This window comes from Myxocyprinus asiaticus, chromosome 43 (genome assembly GCF_019703515.2).
Source record: "Myxocyprinus asiaticus isolate MX2 ecotype Aquarium Trade chromosome 43, UBuf_Myxa_2, whole genome shotgun sequence".
NCBI lineage: Eukaryota > Metazoa > Chordata > Actinopteri > Cypriniformes > Catostomidae > Myxocyprinus > Myxocyprinus asiaticus.
Window position 1 is genome coordinate 30847350 of NC_059386.1, and position 17896 is coordinate 30865245.

General features: G+C 39.3%; 2 protein-coding genes across 7 annotated transcripts in view; one reads left to right on the forward strand and one right to left on the reverse strand.

Moving 5' to 3' along the window:
• Positions 1–10196, forward strand: part of LOC127433402 (histone-lysine N-methyltransferase SETD1B-A-like) — a 32244-nt gene extending 22048 nt beyond the window's left edge. For 2 of the 6 annotated variants that reach the window (XM_051685276.1, XM_051685275.1), the window contains 7 exons: positions 44–397; positions 822–2212; positions 5086–5262; positions 5366–5491; positions 5955–6074; positions 6153–6290; positions 6431–10196. In XM_051685276.1, the coding sequence (XP_051541236.1) occupies positions 44–397; positions 822–2212; positions 5086–5262; positions 5366–5491; positions 5955–6074; positions 6153–6290; positions 6431–6604 (2480 nt within the window). In that variant the 3' untranslated portion in view covers positions 6605–10196. The remainder of the gene's footprint in view (positions 1–43; positions 398–821; positions 2213–5085; positions 5263–5365; positions 5492–5954; positions 6075–6152; positions 6291–6430) is intronic. The other 4 variants (XM_051685277.1, XM_051685278.1, XM_051685280.1 and 1 more) reach the window with 4 other exon arrangements.
• Positions 10197–10871: 675 nt separating this feature from the next.
• Positions 10872–16154, reverse strand: LOC127433436 (carbonic anhydrase 4-like). Its single transcript, XM_051685346.1, has 8 exons — positions 15823–16154; positions 15593–15619; positions 15268–15444; positions 14701–14846; positions 14512–14604; positions 14091–14157; positions 13819–13979; positions 10872–11764 (listed from the first exon to the last, which is right to left on the reverse strand). Exons 1-8 carry the CDS (start codon positions 15878–15880, stop codon positions 11555–11557), a joined length of 939 nt encoding a protein of 312 aa, XP_051541306.1. The 5' UTR covers positions 15881–16154; the 3' UTR covers positions 10872–11554.
• Positions 16155–17896: the final 1742 nt, after the last annotated feature.

A 17896-nucleotide genomic window follows, 5' to 3' on the forward strand; every position in this document is an offset into this window, starting at 1 on the left:
CATGGGCCTGAGGTAATGACTTTTATCACATTTCCTCCCTCAGAAGCCTCTAGTTCGTCATCCTCCAAATCTGGTTCAGATTCCTCTGGGAGCGAGAGCTCGTCTGACTATGAATCAAGTTCAGAGGAGGAGGAGGAAGAAGAGGAAGAAGAGGAAAGAGTATTAGGAATGGAGGATGAAGATGAAGTGCGAACCTCATCGTCATCCTCATCTTCCTCATCCTCATCGTCTAATGAAGAGGAGGATGTTGATGTAAAAGCCCCCGGTACTCCCATAGGACCACCCCCAGAGGAGGAGTCAACAGAGGGGTTAGAAGAGGCTGAGATTGGTGGTACAGTGAGCTCAGTCAAACCTGGTTTTGAAATCATTCAAACTCCATCACCCAAAGGAGTGCCAGGTCAGAATCTTGATTTTACATTAGGCACTTTTCCACCATTGAGCCATATGGTTTTGAGCACGCTGAGTAACGGTTCCAATAGCATTTCTGCTTGAACACGGTTCAGTACGGTACGATTACAGCCATTCCTCACATGTATTTCTCAGCATGGTTAGTAAACAGTTCTCAGGATAGAAGAATTGTGCTGGTGAAATAGCTTTAGTTACGTTGAGAGGAATGATTATTCTCTTGTCCAGTCAACTAAAATTCTGATTTTGCAGCACCACAATGCCAAACGAAACCATAATTGTGTCACGAGGCCCTTTCAGCAGCAGTAACCGTTGCCCCGATGGTGGAAAAGCACCTCTTGATGTATTGATGTACCTGTATCAGTTAAGCATTGTGTTTATGTGCCAGATGGTGATTGGTTATCATCTCTTTCCAGTTGAGGATCCCGACATTGACTTGGAGGTCAGTGTTTCAGTGCCCAAAGCTGAAACAAATCTTGATGATGTTGGTAGCCTGCGGCCACCCACGCCAACAGGTTCGTTTGGAGACGGTGATCAGGACAACCGACCAAAGATCCCCGTAGAGGAGGAATTCCCCCATACCACAGGTTGTGATGGCTCAGTTCCCTTAGAATCAGAGGCCTCAATCCCACTGTCTCTTCCTGCTTCTTCCATGCACCTGCCGTTTCCCCCCAATAATGTCCTTGAAGCACGTTCCCTTCTTCCACCACCGGAGGCTTTGCCTGAATTGCCTGTCCGTGGGCGATTGCCTACGGAAGAGGACATCCCAAGAACGCCAGGCAGAGACCTTATGGACAAGCCTCGAGGTATGGGCAAGTCGCAAAGCACTGATACAGTTCCTGTCACACCAGGCAGCGACACTCCGCTAACAGGTAACAGCTTGAGCTCCCCTCACATTCCCAGCAGCCCTTTCTCTTACCCCGCCCAATCCCCTATCCTCAGTGCTGGGATCCCTCGAACTCCAGGTAGAGACTTTACTTTCACTCCAGCTTTCCCTGAATCTGCTGCTTTAGCTGCAGGCCTTCCCATTCACAGGAAGGCCTCCTCTGAGAGCTTGGAGGAGAAGTCTCTCTTTAAAGAGCCTCTGCTCAGTGCTTCTCCTCATGCCAGCCTACCTAACAATGCAGCTTCCTCTCCTTTCCCTGGCCCTCCCCTTCCTGTTGCTTCACTTCAGGAGGCAACTTTGCCTCCCCAAGGCTCCTCCCCATCTTCTGTAGAAATGTACTCCACCCCTGCTCAAAAAGACATACCTGTTCCAACGATAGATGTTCCTGTGCCCTTAGATGCTACTCCACCCAAGAGGAAACCAGGACGACCCAAGTCTAAAAAGGGGCCTATGGTCGGTCCTGAAGATGCCCAAGAGCCTCCAGCTCAAATGGTGGCCTCTTTGCCTCCAGACCTACCAGTAAACCATTTGTACCCAGAGCTTCCTTCAGAGAAGCTCAAAGAAGCAGACAGCGACTCCACAGCCATGGCCTTTGAGGAAGAAGAAGACCGAACTCAGACAGTCCTACCTCATGAGGTGGAGGACAGGCTTTTCTATGTGGAGGAACCTATTCAGAAGACACGTCGACAGAGGAGAGGGTGGCAAGAGTTGTTGTTGTCCATGCATTCCCCTGTGACAACACCACCCCATCCCAGTTTCCTACCCCGCTCAGAATTCAAGGAGATGACCATCTTGTATGACATCTGGAACAACGGTATCGATGAGGAGGACATCCTCTACCTTAAGGTCACTTACGACAAGATGCTTCAGCAGGACAATGGCAATGACTGGCTCAACGACACTCTCTGGGTCAACCATCCTCATATCCTTTACTGCTACAGTCTTAACATTCTGTTGATCTTTAAAACATTTATTGTCTAATTATTAATGTCTCCCAGGATCTTGATGACTATCTTGTAGAATTTTAATAAAGCTGTTGTTTGTAATTTCCCAGTATTCCATCTGACAAACAGTAAGTCCTGCCCCAAATTCACCCCACCAGGCTCCAGACTACGACTAAAATGGTTGCAAATGCAACAAAAAATAAATAATTGTGACAAAAATTAGAAATCTATTTATTACATTTATGTAGTTTTGAGTTTGTAATGATTATTGTAATGACTCTTTTGAACCAGTCTTTTTAATTAACTGAAAAGATTTACGAAACAGGTTTCAACTCGGGTAGCACAATAAACTGCACTTGGGATTTCATTGAGTTTGGGATTTTGTAGCCTCTGGGTCTGGTATCTATCTATCTGTCTGTCTGTATTTATATACACTGGTGGCCAAAAGTTTGGAATAATGTACAGATTTTGCTCTTATGGAAAGAAATTGGTACTTTTATTCACCAAAGTGGTATTCAACTGATCACAATGTATAGTTGGGACATTAATAACATGAAAAAAACTTAAACTACTTCAAAGAGTTCTCATCAAAAAATCCTCCATGTGCAGCAATGACAGCTTTGCAGATCCTTGGTATTCTAGCTGTCAGTTCGTCCAGATACTCAGGTGACATTTCACCCCACGCTTCCTGTAGCACTTGCCATAGATGTGGCTGTCTTGTTGGACACTTTTCACGCACCTTACAGTCTAGCTGATCCCAAAAAAGCTCAATGGGGTTAAGATCCATAACACTCTTTTCCAATTATCTGTTGTCCAGTGTCTGAGTTTCTTTGCCCAATCTAACCTTTTATTTTTGTTTTTCTGTTTCAAAAGTGGCTTTTTCTTTGCAATTCTTCCCATAAAGCCTGCACCCCTGAGTCTTCTCTTAACTGTTGTACATGAAACTGGTGTTGAGTGGGTAGAATTCAATGAAGCTGTCAGCTGATGACATGTGAGGCGTCTATTTCTCAAACTAGAGACTCTGATGTACTTATCCTCTTGTTTAGTTGTACATCTGGGCTTTCCACATCTCTTTCTGTCCTTGTTAGAGCCAGTTGTCCTTTGTCTTTGAAGACTCTAGTGTACACCTTTGTATGAAATCTTTTTTTTGACAGTTTCAAGCATTGTATAGCCTTCATTCATCAAAACAATGATTGACTGACGAGTTTCTATAGAAAGCTGTTTCTTTTTAGCAATTTTTGACCTAATATTGACCTTAAGACATGCCAGTCTATTGCATACTGCGGCAACTCAAACACAGAGACAATGTTAAGCTTCATTTAACGAACCAAATAGCTTTCAGCTGTGTTTGACCAAATTAGAAATTTAGCATGATTACTCAAGGATAAGGTGTTGGAGTGATGGCTGCTGGAAATGGGGCCTGTCTAGATTTGATCAAAAATGACTTTTTTCAAATAGTAATGGTGCTGTTTTACATCAGTAATGTCCTTACTATAATTTGTTATCAGTTGAATGCCACTTTTGTGAATTAAAGTACCAATTGCCTTCCGAAACAGCAAAATCTGTACATTATTACAAACTTTTGGCCGCCTGTGTGTGTGTGTGTGTGTGTGTGTGTATATATATATATATATATATATATATATATATATATATATATATATATATATATATATATATATATATATAAATACACTGATCAGCCACAACATTAAAACCACCTGCCTAATATTGTGTAGGTTCCCTCGTGCCGCCAAAACAGCGCCAACCCGCATCTCAGGATAGCATCCTGATATGCTATTCTTCTCACCACAATTGTACAGAGCGGTTATCTGAGTTACCGTAGACTTTGTCAGTTCGAACCAGTCTGGCTCAAACCAGCCCATCTGGCACCAACAATCATGCCATGGTCCAAATCACTAAAATCAAATTGTTTCCCCATTCTGATGGTTGACGTGAACATTAACTGAAGCTCCTGAACTTTATCCGCATGAACTGCACTTCTGCCACATGATTGGCTGATTAGATGATCGCATGGATAACTGTTGGTGCCAGACGGGCTGGTTTGAGTATTTCTGTAACTGCTGATCTCCTGGGATTTTCACACACATCAGTCTCTAGAATTTACTAAGAATGGTGCCAAAAACAAAAAACATCCAGTGAGTGGCAGTTCTGCAGATGGAAATGCCTTGTTGATGAGAGAGGTCAACAGAGAATGGCCAGACTGGTTTGAACTGACAAAGTCTATGGTAACTCAGATAATCACAACAATTGTAGTGAGAAGAATATCATATCAGAATGCTATTCTGAGATGCGGGTTGGCGCTGATTTGGCGGCACGAGGGGGAACTACATAATATTAGGCAAGTGGTTTTAATGTTGTGGCTGATCGGTGTATATCGTTTTTTTTCCTCTACGTTTTGTCTTTCTTTGACTTTCTACTTGCTTCTGAACAACCATCTAAATTGAGCAATTCTGGAATTTGGCAACTAAAAACAGTCATTTGGCTCCTAAGTGTTTCAGTTTAGAAGCTAATGGCCCCATAGTAATTTTTTTTAGTCAGGAGCACTACCCCAATGATTGAGCTAATGTTGTTATGTTGAGACACTAAAAAAAAAAAAGAAAACAACAACAAAAACAGCAGTTTTAGCAAATAATCTTTTTAGGGATATAAACATATGAATGGTTTATTATAGTTATCTTAGCGTATTAAACATCCACTTTAAACTTTATGAAATTGATGTCTTTAAAATACATTTGTGTAGTTTTGAGTTTGTAATGATGCATTAATCACTAATGTAAAGACCTATTTGTTCTTGGTAAAAAGTAGTTTTTCCTTGACTCCTCTGTACCCACCAATGTGGTCAGCGTGTCAGGGGTGAAGCGAAAGCGGAGAGAAGATGGCATATGGGATCATGTCACTGGCTGCGCCCGTAGTGAGGGCTACTACAAAATCGACAAGAAAGACAAAATGAAATATCTGAACAGCTCACGCCTACAGTCAGAAGAGCCTGATGTGGACACTCAGGTGAGCAGCAGTGATGACATACTGATGTTTACTCGCAATCAATATTTCATTAAGCTAGTTTGCTAAAGGCCCTGATGGGATTTTGCTTGTGTTTTTCTCACAGGGGAAGAGTATTCCAGCACAGCCCCAAGCATCCTCTAGGGCAGGGTCGGAGCGGCGATCTGAACAGCGTCGCTTGCTCTCATCCTTCAGTTGCGATAGCGACCTCCTCAAGTTTAACCAGCTTAAGGTAAGAACAAAGATTGAAATTATAGGTGCGCTCAGTACTTTTTTCTCATTAAAAATGTTTTACCCCTTAAGAATCAATGGTACTTTTAAGAAATATATTTGAAATCATTTACACTCACATGAGATGAAGAATCTAGTCATGTCAGTAGCCTAATACAAGATGTTATATTTTACATATTGATGGGCTGCTTCGTAGTGGCTGCCATGTTGAGATCACATGATGTCTCAGTAGATGGTTAACCCTGTTAACAGACCCTTTCACTCATCGGCTGATAATAGCGCATTTGTACAATGGCATCGGTAACTGAAAGCTATTGCTTTAACTTGATGCTGTGTCCATGCTGCTAGGTGTCATTTCAGCCAGCAAAAAAAATTCCTGAGTGCACCTTTAATTTGAAAACCAGCAATTTGTTTCTTGCAAATGAGCCTTTAGCAACATCTAATGAGTCACAACTTCTCCACAGTTCCGTAAAAAGAAGATCCGGTTCTGCAGAAGTCACATTCATGATTGGGGATTGTTTGCCATGGAACCTATTGCTGCTGATGAGATGGTTATTGAATATGTTGGCCAGAATATCCGACAGGTGAGCACAAACTTAACCAGACTTTCAGCATAACTGCTGTTGGGCAGTTTGTACCTAATGGCTTTTCTTTGTTTACAGGTTATTGCAGACATGCGAGAGAAGCGATATGAGGAAGAGGGCATCGGCAGTAGCTACATGTTCCGTGTGGATCACGATACCATTATAGACGCAACCAAATGTGGCAACTTCGCCCGCTTCATCAATCACAGTTGCAATGTGAGTTAACGACCTTGAATGCTGTTTATTTATTTTGTATGTTTTCTTTTCTTTTGGTTTGTGTTTTGTTTTTTGAGCAATGGCTAATTTTGAAAGTGGAAATCATATTGACCTTGTCTGTTGTTCTTTGTGTCTCTTAGCCAAACTGTTATGCCAAAGTCATCACTGTGGAGTCACAGAAAAAGATCGTCATCTACTCCCGGCAGCCAATAAATGTTAACGAGGAGATCACATATGATTACAAGTTCCCCATCGAGGACGAGAAGATACCTTGCCTCTGTGGTGCAGAGAACTGCAGGGGAACATTAAATTAACCCCAGCTGGATAGGTGAGAACTAACTTAACATGCACTGCCCCGAAAGCCCAGACGCCAGTCTTCTGTAAACACCATGCCATAACCGCAGGGAGCTACAGAGGAATCAGTGGGTGGAATTCAACACATCCACTAAATTTATATTGTGCAGCTAAGTGTCTGGGACTTCTTTTTGTACTTTTTCATGATTGTTTACAATTTACAGGTGCTCTTTCAAAAATGAGTTTTCTACCACTCTTCCATTGACCTCTGTATGTACGAAAATACCATATTTATCCCCAAATGTTTGGGCACTAGGTTTGCTGTCGGCCCGTTTGGCACACTTTGTCACGTGGAGCTCAAGGTCTGTGTCAGTCTCCTTTTCCTCTGCGGTTCGGGTATGGAGAGACCTCCCCGTCCCTGAACTCTAACCCTGAACACTTTAAGCTGCTTGTATCTGTCCAACACGCACAAAATTCACAGTTTTAAATATTTTTTAATAGCTTCTCTGTCCATTATCCCCCTCATTCTGTGTGAAACAAGCTTACTTAGATATTCACAACTTTATGCAAAAATTCTGCTACCAGGAAAGATTTTACTAAGTTTAGCATTCTTTGTGACACTAATCGATGTTGGGGGATTTGGGTTGATTGTCTTCAGTTTGCAGAACATTCAACAGCTTAACAAAAGCACACCTGCGCCGGCCACAAAACAAATGAGTAGACAAGGTCCAAAGCTCAGTCAAATTTACACAAAGTGAAACGCTCCCTCCGCAATTCTTGATCCAGAGCTGTGTGACATCTACCGACTCGATCTTTTCTGAGGATCAAAAGCAAACCAAACAATACACTACAGACTACACTTACTCTCTCATTTAATACATTGTGACATTTTTACCAAAAGTGTTATGCAAATTTGAGTGTGTGCACTGCCCCCTATCGTCTTCAAGCTGCAAAGACCGAAAGCTGCTTAAATTCAGATTCCACTTTGCTAACAATCAAGAGGTACAGCGTATTAATAATTCTGCATCATCTTATGTGTCAGCTTACTTTTTCAAGTCAAGACTTTGGTTTTTACTTTTGTAGGTGCAATTGGCTTCATATACATTGGTTCACTGGTGCTGAATTTTCTATAATGGGGGAATTCTTGCCAGTGTCGACAATACAGTGCTGCTATTATGCGGTACTGCAAACTTCTGTTGCATTTTCACGAGAGCTCTTTCTCTACCAGTTCTTTTTAATACAGATGGCAAATTCCACCTGCACTGGTTTCAGGTCAGTTAGTGGGTGAATCTCATGAAAACACATCTAAGTCATATCCCAACCCCCCCCCCCCCACCACCAGTTCTCTTTACTGTAAAGTGTCTGGAGATTTTACTTTGAAGTTTTCTAGTAATTATTCACAATGATAACTCTCATTAGATTCTCTATACTGTAATACAGTATATTTTACTGCATGCAGTTAACAGATTTTTTAAATATCATAAATTAAAGGCAGTACAACAAACTAACAATGTATAAATTCATTAATATATCATAATTTTTTCATAATACAGTAATGTGAATGTGTGAAAGTGTACTTTAATTGTCATGAAAATATTGTCATTATAGGAAAAAATCTTAATGGCCCTAAAAAAAAAAAAAAAAAAGTAATTTCTTATTTATTTGTTTTTTATTACTTTAGGGTGAAATATTACCTGGACATGTTCCATGAGATTCACCCTGGTGTATGACTCTGGTTCTCATAGTATTAAGTGTTCTCTATGTGTGCATTGACTTAAATTCATTCATAATATCACACTTTAAATGCTGACGCTTTACTGAAAATCTAGGTAAATGCATCTTCATACATAACCAGTGTTTAGAATAATCAAGGCCCCTGGAGTATTAGGTCCATCAGTGCTTTAAAAGCTGCTCTGGTTGAAGTCAACCTGAAATCGTCTGGTGTAGACCCTGAAGATCAATGAGTCAAATACAGTGCCAAATATGTACTTGGGGACCTTGAAGTGTCACAGCATCAAAGGCAAACCTTTCTCAACTTGTTTCCACACAGGTCTGTGTCCGTAGATGGTATCTAGAAATCTTCAGTTCATTGATACTTTGGGTGATCTGTTGAGTTCCATAAGCATTTTGCTCCGTATTTAACCATCAAAATGTGTTTAAAGAGCTGTTACAGCCAGATTTCTCCTCCAGAAAGAGGACTTTTGCAAGGCAGCATCTGGTCACTTTGCTATTCTTGTTTGACTTGGTTATGTTTATAAATGCACTAGAAGCTTCCACCCCCATCAAACCAACCGGCACTCACTCATAAGACCAAGCTATAAACCTTCTAAGAGGATAGCTAACGTCCTTTACATTAAACCCAACCCCCCCCCCCCCCCGTTGGTTTTCTTTCTTTTAAATATGTTTATATTGTACAGGATATGATTGTTTGTATAAAGAAATTAGGCTTTTTTATCTTGATGGGAAGTGATGCATCGTTCTGCTTTTACAAGCGACAAATTGAGTATTTAAAATGACTTTTTCAGGGATCATTCTACGAAAAAAGGGGTTGAATAGCTAATTTAAAGAAAATGATGCATCTTGTACATAAAACAGATTTGTACTTCCTTTTGAAAGATTGTTTCTTGTAGAAACGTCTTTTTTCTGCCCATTTTCCTTTGTGTAAATACTTAAACTGTGAATATATAAATATAAATATATATATTTTTTGTTCCTGAGGATTTTCTACAGCATCATGGCTCGGAAGGTCTATTTGACAGTGAGTACAGAGAGCTGGTGGCAGTATTTTCAGCTTGTGTCAAGCTTTATTTTTTATTTTTGGTTGTAAATTCTATGAAAATCTGTTTGCAGTGTGGGGGAAAAGCATTATCATTCAGAAATGGCAAGGAACATATGTGAAATTGACTTATACCCCCTTGTCTATTTATTATACCACAAATGTATGAAAAAAGCTAATGGAAAATAAAGGATCTTTTTTTTTTTTTCAAACTGCTTTGTCTTTAAATCTTTTAATTACATCTCATTTACAATGGCAAGAAAAAGTATGTGAACCCTTTGGAATTGGCTGGTTTTCTGCATTAATTGGTCGTAAAATGTGATATATTCATCAAAGTCACAAGTATAGACAAACACAATGTGCTTAAGCTAACAACACACAAACAATTATAATCTTTCATGTCTTTATTGAACACATCCCATTAAACATTCACAGTGCTGTGGAAAAAGTAGATCTAATTACTGGTCAATCCTCCTTTGGCAGTAATAACCTCAATCAAGTGTTTCCAGCAGCTACGGTTAGACCTGCATAACATTCAGAAGGAATTTTGGACCATTCTTCATTACAAAACAGCTGTTGGGTTAAGGTCTTCAAGTCTTTATGCAAAGCAACAGTTCAAGATTGTATATCTTCTGATATCTCTTTTTTTTGCACGTCTTGATTCACGTCAGCAGATGCTTCTCGTGAATAGCAAACTCAAAATGTTTGTGCTTTTTATAAGTAGCTCTAACCCACATCTACAATCTCATTTTATTAATTGGTTGCCAGGTTTGCCAACTCCTGACTCTAATTAGCTATTGTCGACATCATTAGCCTCGGGGTTCACGTACTTTTTCCAAATTACACCATGAATGTTTGAATGTATTCAGTATGTAAAAGAACTAAAAATAATTTGTGTTATTAAAACAGATTGTGTTTGTTCATTATTGTAACTTAGATGAAAATCAAAACAGATTTTAAGACTTTCAGATTTTAATTTATACATAAATGCAGGTAATTCCAAAAGGTCCACATACTTTTTCTTGCCACTGTATACAACAATTTGGATGTTTTCTCATGATGGATTTCTAGATTTGGAGTTAACAGGGGCAGGCTAATCCTAGTTTAATTAGGATTAATACCTTCAGATATTTTAGTCAGTAGGAGGTGTCAGCACAGCCTTTCCTCACCATCTGGCTTTCATATTACCTTGAGTTACTCTTCATAGCCCCATTCAAGTCTACAGAAGCCATTTGATACAAGTCTGGTGACAGAGATTGAAGGCTATACTGTTTCTACCTAAATAGCCCTTAAGTTTCAGGATGAGCTTGTCTCAAGTGAATGTTTTCTACTGTCAGTGAGCACCAGGGAGTGACCTCACTGACAAACTTTACAGAAGAGAGACAACTGTTCTTTGTGTGAGTCAGCAGTGCCCCCAGTGTCAGTAACAGGACGTGAAGGGTATGACCACTACAACAACATGGTTGTCTATTTTGACTGGCTCACACATTACAAGCAATCAGACTGCACAGTGTCATTTCAGTTTTATTTAAACACTTTTCATGTACATCAATCCTATTTGTATAAGAACACTTTGCACTTAAGTCAAACTATTGCTATCTTAACTATGTATATACATCAGTATATAAAGAAATTTGCATCTGAGGTAAGTTTGTTTTTCATAGAATGATAAAATCGACATTGGCTTTTCCAAGTTTGGTTTGTATTTACATACATGGTATAGAATGGCTATAAGTTACTCTTAATAGTCAACCTGAAACCTATGCAATGAGCTGAAACTTTATCTTCTACTAGATCATACCTCTTAAACAGTGGCCTTTACATATGACTAAGGGGAATTCACCAAAGAAAAGGTTTTGGGTGAACTAGTTCAACAAAGACCAGGGAAATACGTAAATGGGGATACCCTACAAGGATAATCACTCAAGCATTAACAGCTTAGTATGAGTAGTCATGAAACCCTGTGATTATCAATGGGGCTGTTGTGCAATCTAACTCCCAACTACAATTTGCTTTACTCACAAATCATGTCCTCAACAATTGCCCTTGACTAACTACTGCAGTGTTTCATTTAGGCTGGATCATGATACATTCTGAGTAGTTTTTGCCACAGAATTTGATGTGCCAAACCAAGAACAGACTCCAGACTCATTGAAGTAGATGTTATGTGTTGTTGTCCTGCAATGTCCAAATGCTAAAAGTTTACAAAAACAATGAACAGAAAAATTTTTAAAAGCTGAAAAATCACAAGCGAAGAAACACCATTGGTGAGTAGCTTGGCGTCTTTGGAAGCGTACACGGTCCGACTGTAGGTTAGATGGATGTGTCTATAGTTGTTGTGCAGGAGAACCTGTTCATCTGCTTCTTCTTCAGTGGAATATATTCCACTCACAAACTGTTCAAACTTACAAAATAAATCAAATATTAATTTCTATTCACCTGTTTAGAAACAACATTTATATTTGGCATAAATTAACTGCACTAAAGACCTGCAAACTATATATATATTCAAGGTGCGTTCAATAACCAGATCCAGAACACCTGTACATAAAATCATGCAGATACGAGCCAGGAGCTTCAGTTTACTGTCACATCAGCCATCAGAATGGGGAAAAAATATGATCTCAGTGATTTGGACAGTGGCATGATTGTTTGTGCCAGATGGGCTGGTTTGAGTATTTCTGTAACTGCTGATCTCCTGGGATTTTCACACACAACAGTCTCTAGAGTTTACTCAGAATGGTGCCAAAAACAAAAAGCATCCAGTGAGCGGCAGTTCTGCGGACGAAAGCACCTTGTTGATGAAGGAGGTCAACGGAGAATGGCCAGACTGATTCGAGCTGACAGAAAGGCTACGGAAACTCCAATACCCACTCTGCACAATAATAGTGAACAGAATAACATCTCAGAGAGCACAACACGTCGAACCATGAGGTGTAGGGGCTACAACAGCAGAAGACCACGTTGGGCACTTTATTAGGACCATAGTGTTCCTAATAAAGTGCTCAGTGAGTGTATATAATGTGCCAAAAGCAGTATGCCAATGGAGTAGGTTGTCCGAATCCTCAAAATTCATAAAACAGTAGGCGAGAAATATGCGAATGACTACAACTACATCTATCGAGATTCTGAAAAGTGCATGCACTGGACACTTTACTATCTCATAATGCCATGTGAATTGAGGAGACCGTTTAAAAAAAAAAAAAAAAAACGGCTGAGAACTGCAAGTCGGGCGACTTTTTTCAACTGTAAGTGCTATATAAATTAAGAACATTTTTCATTTGTGGTTAAATTGTAAACTATTTTCAAATTTGTTGTTACTACGTCATATCGGTCACGGGACAATGCCCATGTTCCCGGATGAAGTATGTCCAGGAAGCTGATTTCCAAAAGATAGGATAGAAAGGCAAGAGTCATTTATTTTTATGAGTAAAGCACTACCTGATTGGTTATATAGTTTATATATAGTAAACTAGATATAGTTTCTCCAACCAGTCAGGCATACTATAAGAGTATGCAGATTTGGACGCAGCAATACTCTGCGCAAGTACGCAACTGCAGACATGAATGCTTGGCCAACGCATTGCAAGCATGCGGTTCCACTGTACATACATAGTACTCAAGGGGGTACTAGACTGTACACTGACAAGGAGACCAGAGGTTGTTCAGTTTGACCAGTATACTAAATAAACTGCTTTTTTGAGGAAACAGCTCATCACTTGCCCACTAATCTTCAACATGTTTTACACTTAACAATTCTTTTGGAGTTTACTACGATTAAATAGGTGTTTTATAAGAAAAGTCATGGACAATTTTGTGACAGGTAGGTTTGAGTTTACGGCTCTCCCCATCATTTGTATGGTATCCACAACAGCGTTTTACTGTCGTAACACTCTAAACGTGGATCCTTGACATGAGGGCCATTATATAATTGGTTTAGAAGACTCATGTGATCTAAATTGACTGTTATCAGAGACTATTTAACAGAGATGGGCCACTTCTATTAAAAAGAATGGGAGAAATTGGAATGCTCAACGGTCAGCGGATGTACAAAAAATGTCCCGCCTTACAGGTAAAAGAGCCAATCACATTTTAGATACAGACATCACCTGTCAATCAACTCGAATACGCCATGCGCATTAGCTATAAAAGCCAGAACATTTTTTTTTTGTGTAATCTGAGGTAAAGAAGCACAATTTTTGATTCCAGTGATGTCAGATTTTACTGCTGATTTGAAATATTCTTTATTTGTAATCTTGACCGATCATTTTGCAGGTTTCCGTCTTACCCCATTCAAGTAGACAGGAGCTGCTCTTGAATGCCGCTTGTTTACATAGAAAAATAGCTGCCCGAGAATGTTCCAAAGATGGCCGCTAGTGGACTGACTTGCTAGAAAGACTTTGAGCGTACTTGCTTTGCTTTATGAATGTTTCAGGCCTAAGTCAAACATGTTCTTACCTGAGTCCACGAAATGTAGATGGGAACTTCATAAATGGTCCACAAAACCACCTGTGAACATGGTGGCGTTGTGAGACTGCCATGATATCTGTAATACTGCGTCAAGTTGTTCTGAGGTAACAGGTCAATAAGAGGAAAAGGCCTGATTGATTTAGTTTGTCCTACAAGAAAACAACAAATTCAGTATTTGGATTGAACTTCCACACAAACTATGAATTTTTTATTACAGAATCACCTGTTTTGAAGCAAATCACAGTTTAGCCTCAACCAACCTTTGTAGGCGACAGAAGGAAGTGCGCTTGAGATGGGCTGAAAGTTTTCATTGTGCAAAAACACCACCTTTGAAATGATATAAAACAAACCTTGTTTACTTTTGAATATTTCGACAGTTGAGGTTTGAATAGTTTTGGCCCGTTTGAACACTCCATTAATGTTGGTCAATGGGATTTGGGGAATTTTTGATTGCCCGTTGTGCGAAAACCGTAATTCTGATCAGTTAGAAAAGTCACAGCAACCTGAGTAAGAACAGTCTAAAGGTCTGTGCCAAGTTTCGTGTATGTAGCTTGAAAGCTCTAGGAGGAGTTACAGTCAGAAATTTTGGTCTTGGTTTAGGAATTTTGAAAAAACAAACCATGTTTTTAGAATAACAGTATGTTGGCTTTGTCAAGCCAACATAATAACACTGCGCCTTACATCAATGAAGACTCCAAGCACAGCAAGGCCAGTTTCGTCCTCCAGTGCAGACGTCAAGTTTGGATGTGTGGATTTGATGTTAACTATGTGCATCTGTAAACGTCAAAATCACATACAAATTTGTGATGTGATCGCCGTTGGTACTTTAAGTTTATTAGTTTCGAGATATGGTGAAATAAAGGCCCACACCTCCATAGGAAACCTCATGTTGTCCAAGGTGTGTTCTGATCCATTTGAGGAGACACTTCCCCAATGAAAATGTAACTGGACGGTGCGATAAGTTCCAGGAAGTCCTGCACCACTCACCTGCATACCGTTACCGACCTCCAGCACAACTGCACATAAAGACATGGTGTTCAGATGAAAAGTTAGCTGAGCTACAGTTCCTGTAGTTCAACCGGTAGAGCATGGCACCAGCGATGCAAAGTCATGGGTTACTAATTACTTACTACTTACAAAAAAGTATAGCTTCAATGTTCTCCAAGTTGCTTTGATTAATGTATATGCTAAATTAAGGTAAATTAATTATATCTGTGTTTATTTGAATACCTACATAGCCTTATTCTTAGGATTTTCCAAGCTGGATTACACTACACGACTATAACACAAATTTTACCTCAACCCCTCATGGCCGTGTGTGATCGCCATTTCTTGTCTGTATTGATTTTCAAAGTGATGCCTAGTATTTTCAAAGCCGGTTCAGATTTTAAATCGTGCAGTGTAATCCAGCCTTTAAGGGTAAAGAAAGTCACTTACCTGAGTGACCCTGATTTCTAAGTTTCCATTGTCCTTTATGGGTCAAATTAAAACCCTCCAGATGCAGAGAGTCTAAAGAATCGTTCCTTGTTAACTCATGGTTCAGGTTGATCGGAGAATGATGGCTGTACAGAAGAGGATGACAGGAGGGGTAGCTGTCACCCCATGCATATGGATCTAAAAGAAAGTTTTTTTTTTTGTTTGTTTGTTTTTTTGTTACCCTTAAAGATGTTATGGAAATATTATGTCAAATATGGTTGCTTTTGGCATCATGAATAATTTTTTTTTTTTTTTTTTTTTTAGAGTAAAATTGAAAAGAACTTACCACAATGCTTTTCAACATAACAGAAATCTATTGGGGGGGAAGATAGTATGAATCTGTGATATACTCTATAAATTGACCTTTTCTTTGATCCAAAACACAATGATGACTAAATTCCTTAAAGCCAAAAGATACATTTTACATTTCTGTCAAAATATTAACTTTGGAAACGGTTTTACCCATAATAGACATCAATAAAGAGGAAATTTATCAATGCATCTTCCATCACTCACCATCATCACTGTGTGCCAATGAAACCACAGACAAAATCAGCAACAGATGTAGCATCATGCCCTTAAAACAATTAATGTTGCCAACCGTCCTGCACCCCAAAAATACGAAACACAAAGAAAACAGGGGTTTAAATACTGATCTTCGTGAATGGAGGTAGGATGTCAGGTCTTTTCCTTCTGTGACTGCTCATTTGAGCGTGTCGCTGCCACTGTGCTCACCACGGTCTCACACAATTAACATTTGTTACACGAGGAACTAGACTGACATGCCAGCACTGACCATATGCAGTGGACACTTTAGACTTATAAAACCCATAAAAGAAACATAGCACAAAAATAATTTAAGCAAAATATTTCATTAAAATAAGTTTTGTTTTAGGTTTGATATAAAACACTAAATATACCATTTGATCTACTATAAAATAACATATATATATATTACACATTTCATAATACAACACAATTTTAAAGGGATAGTTCACCCAAAGATGAAAATTCTCTCATCATTTACTCATCCTTATGCCATCCCAGTGTGACTTTCTTCTGCTGAACATAAATGAAGATTTTTAGAGGAATGTCTCAACCTTGTAGGTCCATACAATGCAAGTGAATGGTGACCAGAACTCCAAAAGCTCCAAAAAGGAGATCAAGTCAGAATAAAAGTAATCCATCAGACTCCAGTGGTTTAATCAATGTCTTCTGAAGCAGTCCTGTTGGTTTTGGGTGAGAACAGACCAAAATGTAAGTCCTTTTTCACATCTTGTCTTTGCAGTCTCTAGGCACTATCATGATTTCAAGCTCAATTATACTTCCTAGCACTTGATGCTTGTGCAGAGCACTAGATGGTGCAATAGGAAGTGTAATCAAGCTTGAAATCATGATCGCCAAGGAAACTGCTGTCAAGGAGGAGTTATATTTTGGTCTGTTCTCACATAAAACCAACTGGATTGCTTCAGAAGACTAAATACAACCACTGGAGTCTTGTGGATTACTTTTACATTAACTTTGTGCTTTTTGGAGCTTTTGGAGTTCTGGTCACCATTCACTTGCATTGTGTGGACTACAAGGTTGAGATATTCTTTTAAAAATCTCTGTGTTCCACAGGAAAAAAAAAAGTCATACAAATCTGGGATGGCATGAGGGTGAGTAAATGATGAGAGAATTTTCATTTTTGAGTGAACATTGTAATTCTTTTGAGACAATATACAGTATCTTATCACAACTGCGACAAGTGAAACAATAAAACCTTTATGTCACATCTACAAAAGCATTGGTGCCTAACCCCTCAGGGATTAAGAATTCCCAGGAGACTTGAGGGATGGCGTTTCCATCAGGGAACTGAGTGCTTCCTTACATTTGGGATCCCCCTGTTGGCTCAAATGACCGATTTACACATGAGGACAGACAAGAAAATCTGTGAGAAAGCATTACATTGTTCAAGAGAATATTCAAAAGAGCCATTCTGGATTAGCGTCATGACACACAAAGGAGTCAAATAAAAAGCTGTAAGATTTAACCCCCAAATCAGCAGCAAGATTTTATGCAAACATATCTTGGCTTCACAAAAGGGATCCAAACATATTTGTCCTTCATGGTACAATTTATTTGGCATTTGATAGATGCACATCTACTTAAGAGCGAAACAAAGTCCTGACAAAAAAAGCCAAACATTACATAAAAAAAATAACAAAAATACTGTAAGTCAAGCAAACTGACAATAAAATCAACTGTTGCATTCTACATAAAACATGATGCTTTTTATCTTTGCTAAATCACAATTATCTCCTTCAAAAAAAAAAAAACTATGCAAATGCAGCAATTGGGAGGTGGGAAAGAGGAATTGGTTGTGTATCGTCCTCAGTTTGTAGACAAGCATCTGTAAACATAGCAGAAATAAAGAGTACAACAGCAGAAGAGTACAAAACTCTCTGCATGCTCAAAAGGGTAAACCATGCAACCGCAGGTCTGCGAAACTTTCACATTACACACTTTGCCTACAACCGATCCACTCACTGACATACCTATAACACACATACTAGAAAAGAAAAACGTATGTTCACAGGATTATCTGTGC

Bases quoted from the DNA above. Each gene is read 5' to 3' on its own strand.
- LOC127433436 (XM_051685346.1), bottom strand. From the start codon at position 15,880: ATGATGCTACATCTGTTGCTGATTTTGTCTGTGGTTTCATTGGCACAC. The intron at 14,847-15,267 runs GTAAGTGACTTT...CTTTATGTGCAG, and splicing joins TAGAAATCAGGGTCACTCAG to TTGTGCTGGAGGTCGGTAAC. The intron at 14,158-14,511 runs GTAAGGCGCAGT...ATCATTTCAAAG, and splicing joins TGCTTGGAGTCTTCATTGAT to GTGGTGTTTTTGCACAATGA.